The 9,368-nt window shown below is 40.9% G+C and overlaps 1 protein-coding gene across 1 annotated transcript in view; it reads right to left on the bottom strand.

Annotated features, from left to right (window-relative positions):
• Positions 1-1,434: 1,434 nt before the first annotated feature.
• PDE1C (phosphodiesterase 1C) overlaps positions 1,435-9,368 on the bottom strand; it is a 622,941-nt gene continuing 615,007 nt past the window's right edge. Inside the window, exon 19 of the mRNA XM_019958804.2 lies at positions 1,435-1,984. Coding sequence (XP_019814363.1) covers positions 1,815-1,984 — 170 coding nt within the window. The 3' untranslated portion in view covers positions 1,435-1,814. The remainder of the gene's footprint in view (positions 1,985-9,368) is intronic.

Here is a 9,368-nt window from a genome sequence, read left to right as displayed (position 1 = left end):
TAGCATGATGGGCACTAAACTCTGGTGCTAACTCAACCTGCAAAGCTGTGGTTTATTGGAAATAAACGTGGAGAAAGAGAGGAGAAGACGACAAGCCCTTTACAATCAGATCCCAAAGGCTGTGGCTCAGGGCACAGATCTCCCTTTGAGAGGCATCCCAGAGAGTTTTCCTGGCTGTGAGATGCTCATAGCAACCTCTGCTGTGCAATTATGACTCTCCAGGCTCAGCAATAGCAATCTGAACCCAGTAATCCCTAATCTTCATCCCAAAAGGAAAGAGTGGGAGTTGTGAAGCCCACTTTCTAAGTAAGCAAACAGAGGCTTTTCAAGGTTATGCCATATAGACAGGGCCTGCAACTAGCCATATTCAGGACAGGCTTGGAGGTCAGACCTGCCCGACAATAAACCTGAAGTTTTCCACTGCACCAGACTATTTCCAAAGGGATCAAAAGCTATTTCTGACCTTGAAACCCTCCTTACCATTTATGTGAATTTAGTCTCAAAGTAAAAACTAGGGAAACTTACGGAAGGGCTAAAAAATGCCACTATGAAGAAAGGTAAGTTACAGACTTCTATGCTACCCATAGCTGTGAGACTTAGATATGTGGTCTATTGGGAAGATGACCAGAAATTTTACTTAAAGATACTTCTAACCTTATGGAGAAAAATCAGGAAATAAGGAATTCAAATTAGGGTCAGCATTTTATATTCTCCTGAAGGAGGACCATGAGACTAAACAGCCATCTCCTGGGTGAATGTTACAGCAGGAGACTCGGAGGCACGGGCATCCCATTGACTCCTGGCATTGTCTACTGTGAGTGAAGACGAAGGACTGGAGGAAAGCCAAAATGCTGCTGCTGCTGCTGCTAAGTCATTCAGTTGTGTCCGACTCTGTGCAACCCCATAGACGGTAGCCCACCAGGCTCTGCTGTCCCTGGGATTCTCTAGGCAAGAACACTGGAGTGGGTTGCCATTTCCTTCTCCAATGAGCCAAAATGCATCTCCTCCCAACTCTCCAGTCCTGACAGTGAGGCAATTGGGCATAAGGCTTACAATGAGAAACAAAATAAATCCTTGGGAATTCCCTGGCAGGCCAGTGGTTAGGACTCCACACTTCTACTACCAAGGATCTGGGTTCAATCCCCAATCAGGGAACTAAGACCCTACAACCCGTGCAGCAAAAAAGGAAAGAATGAAGACAAGGGTCTTTATTTTTCACTTGGACCTGCTTTGTGAAGCCTAAGTTCAGAAGTACCTATGAATACAACTCATCAGTCCTTTCCCTTTAAAATTGCTTCATTCAGAAGTACAACTTTTAGTTGGAATGCATTTACTTTGAAAATTCAGTTTGTTGATTAATTTTAAATATTTGTATTGAAAATCAGAAATGATGTTTTAAACAGTGCATTTCTTAAAAACAATAATTATTATTAAACTGATATTTTCATTGAGGCAAGTTAATTTCCAGGGATGAAAAAAGTGTCAGTGGGAGGAATTTCATTTTTTCTGAACAGGTTGCATCCTTTTAACTTTGGTCCAATTTAGACTTTGAAAGATCTATACCGATAAAAGCCACAGGAGACAACTCTTACTGGTTTGCTGCTAGAGGCTGCCCAAATCCTGTGACTGATGGATCTATAACAGAATAGCAAAGGGGAAATTCACATACAGTCTTCACCATGCCTTGGTGGAGTCAACAACGATAGTGCCAGCCTCAAAGGCCTCCAAAGTTCCTGAAGGCATAATTGGCTGTGGCTGGTGAGTGGGCAGAGGCAGCTGAGCAGGCCTCTCCTTCACTCCCTCTTCCCCTTGACCTATTTTCTGTTCCAGTTATGTGAGATGTTCTGAATCTTCTTCATTTTGATCCTCTGATCCAGCATCTTGTACCTTGCAGGATGCTCATCAGGTTTCTTCGGGACCGAAGGTGCATAGGAGCTAGAGGCATAAGCGGGGCGTTTAAAGTGACGCAGAGGAGGCTTGATGACTGGAGCCATGCAAAGGAAGACAGACAGCGGTTAGCCTCGCCAGTGACACAGTGCCTGAATCCTGTGGGCAACTTCCTGGCCCCTAAACGCGTTTGTTTTCTTTAAAAGCAGGAAACAAACAGGGTTGAACTCTCACTAGAAACCTTATTGCAAATACACGAATAAGCACATTCTTACCTTGGCCATTCACTTAAAATAAATAAAGACAATTTCCTAGAGATAGACAGTGATGACGCTAGAATACAAAGATTCTGTGACAATGAATGGATGAATTTAAGGAAGAGAGAGCAGTGGTATCACTTTGGGAAAGAGTACAGTAAACACAGGTGAGCACGGCCGTGTTGTTAATCAGCACTTACCACTGTATGTAAGCTTCTATGGTTGCAAAGCAGCATGCAATCCTGGAGTGCTAATAAGAAGCACATCACCACTGAGAAAATATTCACAAAGTCCCTGTATAAAGGTCTAGTAACCAAAATATAGAAAGAACTTCTTTTTTTAATTTATTTTTATTTTTTAATTTTTTAATTATTATTATTATTTTTTTTTTTACTTTACTTCTTAAACTCAACAAAAGGAAACAAAAAACCCAGTTTAAAAATAAGGGCCTCCCTGGTGGCTCAGTGGTAAAGAATATGCCTGCTTATGCAGGAGACTTGGGCTCGATCACTGATCCAGGAAGATGCCTCATGTCGCAGAGCAACAAAGCCCATACTCCACAACTATTGAGCCCGCGCTCTAGAACCTGGGAGCCGCAACTACTGAAGTCCAAGTGCCCTGGAGTCCATGCTCCACAGCAAAAGAAGCGACCGCAACGCGAAGCTCACGCACCACAAGAGAGCAGCCCCTGCCTTCCACAGCTAGAGAAAAGCCCACACAGTGACAAAAACTGGCACAGCCAAAGATAACACGTATTTTTAACAGTAAATAAATATAAGCAAAAATCTGAACAGACTCCTTGCCAAAGAAGATATACACACAGCCAAAAAGCACGGACAAAGATGCTCAACAATTTTTGCCATTCAGGAATTGCAAATTAAAATAACAATGATATATATACACTACATATCTATTAGGATGTAGTACTGTTGAATGAAAAAAAGCATAGATACATCTAATCTCACAAAAACATATAAATGTGTGCATAGGAAAATCTGGGAGAATGTACATATAAACCATAACAGTGATTATCTCTGAATAGTATAAACATGGAAATTTTATTTCTTTTTGGTTGTATACATTTTCTATTTTTTCTATGATGATCAAGTTTCAGTGTTCACATTACTAAACTTTTTTTAAAAGAAACATACTACTTGTAAACGGAAACATACTATTAAAAATCTCTTCAATAGAATCAAGTATCAGAGCTATTGAATAAAATCATACACAACAGAAAGTCGGGAAAACTGAGTTTACTCTGAGCTTTAGACCTAGACCTTTCAGAGTACTCATCGCTGAGTATACTTTTCATAGCCTAGAGATTAGTATTCATTCATCAACTTCTTAGAGCACTTTCTGTGTGTCTTGAACAAAAGAGGCAGAAACCTCTGCCCTCGTTGGGCTTTCATTCCAGTGACCCCCTCTGGAACCTGTGACTTGTTTACAGAAGGAAGTGTTCAGTCATAATAAGTGATGATATTACTACAAGCTGCATACTACCCACACCAACTTTGCCTTTAGCATCTAGACTAACACATACTTAAGATCTTCAGCAAATGGGCCTGTAGTGCCATAATAATGTATATACAGAATAGATGATTTTAAAAAGATCTCTGAAAGTTCATTCTGTTTCTTGAGGTAAACAAGAGATCGCAGCATAAAACACTCTATGAACAGATATAAAAAGAGTCCTGTTACCCTGGAGAATGGAAAAGAAACAGGTGAGGGCCTTGAATTAAAAGCTGATTGTCCCACACGTCTGGGCTAGCTGATTTACTGCTCTTTAAGTCACAACCCCTCTCCATATTCATTCTATTTTCACTACTCAGCATGAACCCAGCCAAAGTATTATTGGATTTCCCACTTCTCAGCATGAAGAAACATTTACCGTTTGCTAGAATTCTGATTGTCAGAACAGAAACTCTCCTTGCCACTGGAGCTGCTGCAAATAGTCAAACCCGCTGATAGAGATCGGCTCCCCACAGAGACTGTGGAAATACTCATGCCTGCTGTCACCCCCACTCAAAATGTGGGAAAAAAGAAGAATTCATAAGTGCTGTTTGTACACACTGATTGCCTTCCCCCTCTACAGGGGAATGTGATGATGACAGGGCAAAACAGCAGCACCTGGGATGAGCAAACCATTTTGATTCTAATGAGGGCCTTTCTTCTGGGGTGATGCTGTGGCCACTTAAGGACTCGTCATCTTTTGGCTATTCCTGAGCTATTTCTGGAAGTGGGGGTCGGTCCTTTCCCTTTCAATGACTGGATGCCTCCCACAGTTGAACCCAAGCAGTAGTGTTACAATCTTCCCCCACTCACCCACCCCAAAACTCTCCCCACTCAGGCAGAGAAGAACCAAATTGGGAACAGAACCCCCTTCCCTTCATATGCTTGATTATCAGCAATTTGGACCTTTTCCCTCTTGGGGACACAAAGTCTGCTGTTGTCTCCTAGAGCAATTTTCTTGGAGAAAATTACCTCATTAGCTAATGCAGATTTGACAAAGGCAAATATCTGCAGTGAACTTGGGAAAGTCATTCTCTATATTACTGAATACTTTCAAGTGTGCTTGGGAAAAGAAAGGTTCCAGACAAAAACTGATACATCACCCTTTATTTGACAATTACACACAATGTTTGTTTTTCATAGAAGTGATGCTCTTTTAGGAGTTTTAGTCCTCATTTGTTTAAATCTTCTTTTTTCATATACGCAAAGGTGTTTTCATTCTCATTCATTTTTTTTCATTCCTCCCAAAGTGTCTATGACTTTCACCCTTTCCCCTCCCAGCATCAACCTTTTATTCTGTCTGTCTCTAAGACCATTTTGCTCAGTAGCTACCTCCCCCCACTGCCCCCCTTAGGAAACTAACGCAGAGAATTCTTCAGAAAATAGATAGAGATTTATTCATATATTGAATTAATATAGCTGTTGGTTGGATTCAGATGTTGAAATATGAACGAAGTTTTTTGAATTGCTTGTCTGTACTGATTCCCAAGTACCCTTCAATCAAGTTGTAAATGTGGTCAGCGTTGCTGGGGGAGCAAGGTGTTCCTCAGTCAAAGGAACTGGGTTAAACTAGTATGTTCATGGCAGGACTTCTCCGAGACCTAACTGAAGGTGACATGGATTGTGAATCCCTAAGAACACCCAATGGCATGTGGTTTTTCTCGATTTCATTAGGCTAAGGAGCCCCCTTTATCAGGAGCATGCCACTCTTTCACAAAGACTGGGTTGTTAATTCATCATTCCTGTTGCTATCATATCATGTATTCTATTAATTCAGTATGCCCTGTTGTCTGCACAGAGAGCAGGCAGAAAGAATGGTGGCTAGTACTCATCTAATCTAGGTGCAGCCTAATTTCTGTGGTTAAATCAAAATCTGTATTAGAGCTCAACTCTGTGTTTTTGGTCCCGTACAACTGCAGTGTCATCTTTTGGAACCACTGCATTGGTAGCAGCAGCAACTTCGAGAATTTCTGAAACCTTGCTGCAGAGCACTGCCTCCAAAGACAGCAACTTGGTTCATTTTTAGCTTCTGAAAAATTCTAATATTGGTACCTTTTAAAAAAAAGAAAACAGAAGTGTTGAGCATGTGTTTTCTTCTCTTTCAAAGATAATGCCATTACATGATCTTGAAAAAACCTGGACACATTTTGTAATTTCATTTATACACACCACATACACTAAAACTAACAAAGTACAAAATAATCTTTTATTGCCTCTTAAATGCTATTTTACATGGAGAACAAAATCCAATTGCCACACATTCCTTTTCTGAAATCCATGTCTATTGGTATCTATCTGAAATTTGATGCAAAGTCCTTATAAAAATGCACAAAAATCATCCATGAGTTTTGAATTGCCAGGGATTGACATGTTAAAATTCATTCTATGGAGGATGGAATGATGTAAGAACTGAGTCTGTGATTTTTATTTCAGGATCTCTGATGATAAAATTATATATCTGACATACATCATATACTAGGCATGATGCAAAGAATTTAATATGAACCAGCCTTTAATCTTCACTACAGTCCAGAGGGAGGTACTATTATCACCTCCTTTTTGAGTGAGGAAACTGAGGTGTAAAGAGCTTAAGAAAAAGTTTACACACGCATGTTAGAAGTCTTGATTCTGGGTTCACAGCCAAGTGGTCTGAACTCAGACCTCCAATATTTAAAATAACCTGAGACCTAAGTTCAGGGTGAGTTTTAATGACTACCGTAATAAATTAAAACATATCCGAGTATGTATCTGTGATACATAGGATTCCTGAGCACCCTTATTAGTAACCATAATCATATTTCCCCCAAAGCAAAAGCAAATCACACCCCATTAATACAATTTGTGTGGTAACGGCTCAGGAAGGAATTGCATAAAGGTCATGGCTAAAAATCTCTTAAATAATAGTTGCTTTTGTCTCTTCCCTCAGCTATGCAGGGTTGGGAGGCTAACAGCTATTCCAGAAGTCTGAGCATGGGAGACAAGCTTTCAAGTTAGGGGAGCCCCACAGTCTTGAATGAAAATTTTAACTTGGTGGTTCTCACCCCTCAACTGCATACGACAACCACCTGGGGAGCTTTTAAAAATCTTGAGTATATATGGAAGCAACCTAAATGTACCTCAACAGAGGAATGGATAAAGAATATGTGGTACATATATACAATGGAATATTACTTAGCCATAAAAAGAAATGAAACTGGGTCATTTGTGGAGACGTGGATGGACCTAGAGAGTGGCATGCAGAGTAGAGTAAGTCAGAAAGAGAAAAACAAACATCACATATTAACACATATATGTGGAATCTAGAAAAATGGTATAGATAATCTTATTTGCAAAACAGAAACAGAGATACAGATGTAGAGATAAATGTATGTGTATCAAAGGGGAAGAAGGGAAGGGAGGAATTGGGAGATTGGGATTGATACATATATACAATTGATTTGTTGTTGTTTAGTCACTCAGTTGTGTCTGACTCTTTTGCAACCCCCATGGACTATAGGCCACCAGGGCCCTCTTTCCATGTTAAGAATACTGGAGTGGGTTGCCATTTCCTCCTCCAAGGAGGCTTCCTGACCCAAGGATTGAATCCATGTCTCCTGCATAGATTGGCAGATTCTTTACTGCTGAGCCACCAGGGAGACCAAGGTCCATCTAGTCAAAGCTATGGTTTTTCCAGTAGTCATGTATGGATGTGAGAGTTGGACTATAAAGAAAGCTGAGTGCCAAAGAACTGATGTTTTTGAACTGCGGTGCTGGAGAAGACTCTTGACAGTCCCTTAGACTGCAAGGAAATCAAATCAGTTAATCCTAAAGGAAATCAGTCTTGAGTGTTCCTTGAAAGGACTGATGCTGAAGCTGAAACTCCAATACTTTGGCCACGTGATGCGAAGAACTAACTCATTGGAAAAGACCCCTATGCTGGGAAAGATTGAAGGCGGGAGGAAAAGGGGCCAACAGAGGATGAGATGGTTGGATGGCATCACCGACCTGATGGATATGAGTTTGAGCAAGTTCCAGGAGTTGGTGATAGACAAGGAAGCCTGGTGTGCTGCAGTCCACGGGGTCGTAAAGAGTCAGACATGACTGAGCAACTGAAGTGAACTGAATGAGAACATACTGTGTAGCACCGGGCACTCTACTTAACACACTGTGGTGACCTGAATGGGAAGGAAATCCAAAAGGGAGGGGATACATGTATGGGTATGGCTGATTCATTTTGCTGTACAGTAGACTAGTGCAACATTGTAAAGAAACTATACTCTGATAAAAATTAATTTGAAAAAGTCCTGGGTACCCCAGACCCACAAAAGCAGAATCTACTGGGGCTGGGTGTTAGGCTGAGGCCTCAGGAGTTAGCTCTTCAGAAAATTTCATGGTGCAGGAGTTTGCAAACTGTTTTAGTCTCACCAATCTTCCCCTCCCGCATCTTCACAAAGCAAACAACACCAACAATATTTTGGACATTGCAAGTGTTCTGTAAACCGTAAACAGCTGGCTAGGGCTCTTGCTATAGTCTGATCACAACAAACTGCCTGTTTGGGAAGGAATCCTTTTTGCAGCATTTAAAGCTACTTGTGTGAAATTACACAAATTTTATTAGAGCACAAGACTTATGATACATTCTGAAGAAAACAATGGTACAACAGAAATGGCAGCAATCAATGATGAAACAGATACACATGCATACTTTCCTGGTTCTTTTGACTCAAGTTTCTTCACAATAACTTTGCACAAATATTGTATTAGTGGTTTATCTCCAGGATATATGTTCTTAGATACCTAAAGAGTGAGCAGTAATTGTCACAACTGCCATAAAATTTGCATTTCTAAGTATAAAGTATTTGGTGAACACTGAGATACAGGGGATACCTAAAAGCCTTGCCATGTATTCTACACTGGTAAGGTTCTCTCTAGTATGGATGATCTGATGGATCGTGAGATGTGATCCCAATTGTGATCAAAATTGTGCTTTTTTTTTTTTCTCTCCTACTGGCATAGGTTTTTCTTCCTGTTGGGTCTATCATGAAGAAAAAGCTCTGAGAAATGAAAAAATAAAAAGGTTCTTTTTGTTGGGAAAAACAACTTTGATGTTATCACTTGAGAACTGTGAGGAAGTCCACATGTAGAAGAGCCAACATTCAGAGTCAGCAATCTTTTCTAAACACATTGAAAACTTGGAAAAGCAAAGAGTAAGACCAAAGAGTATGTTCCTGGGGTCTGACTAAGGGATGAGAGTAACAGTGGGAGATTTGATGTAGAGAGACCTGGTTTTAAAGCCTCCTTTATCTCCCCCAGCTATTTGATTTGGGGCAAACACTTCCCCTCTGGAAGCCTCCCTTTTCCCCTATGAATAACAACATTATACACCGAACAGGGCTCCTTGGAAGGACTCAGCAAGATGTGGCACGTGAAGGATTATCACGGTGTCTGGCACAAAAGAAGGCCTTCAGTGAAGGGCAACTTTTATCATTATTATTATTATTATTATAGTGACAGTGACTGAATCTGAGGGAACTGCTGGTGCGTAAGGGGAGACTAAACCCAGAGCGAACGGAGCTCCTAAAGGACTCTGGGCCGGGCACTGCCATCCGTGATCTCAGGCTGGTGGAAAGGGGCTGCTCACTCCTCCTGTCCTTCCCAGAGAATCAGCCTGATATCAGTCCTGGCTCCAGATTTGTCTTCCCTCTGGACTCTTTCTAGCTTCCTTTCAGGACATCT

This window comes from Bos indicus, chromosome 4, assembly GCF_029378745.1.
Source record: "Bos indicus isolate NIAB-ARS_2022 breed Sahiwal x Tharparkar chromosome 4, NIAB-ARS_B.indTharparkar_mat_pri_1.0, whole genome shotgun sequence".
NCBI classification, from domain to species: Eukaryota; Metazoa; Chordata; class Mammalia; order Artiodactyla; family Bovidae; genus Bos; species Bos indicus.
Note: the sequence above shows the minus strand (reverse complement) of the source record. Positions and strands in the feature narration are given on the sequence as shown.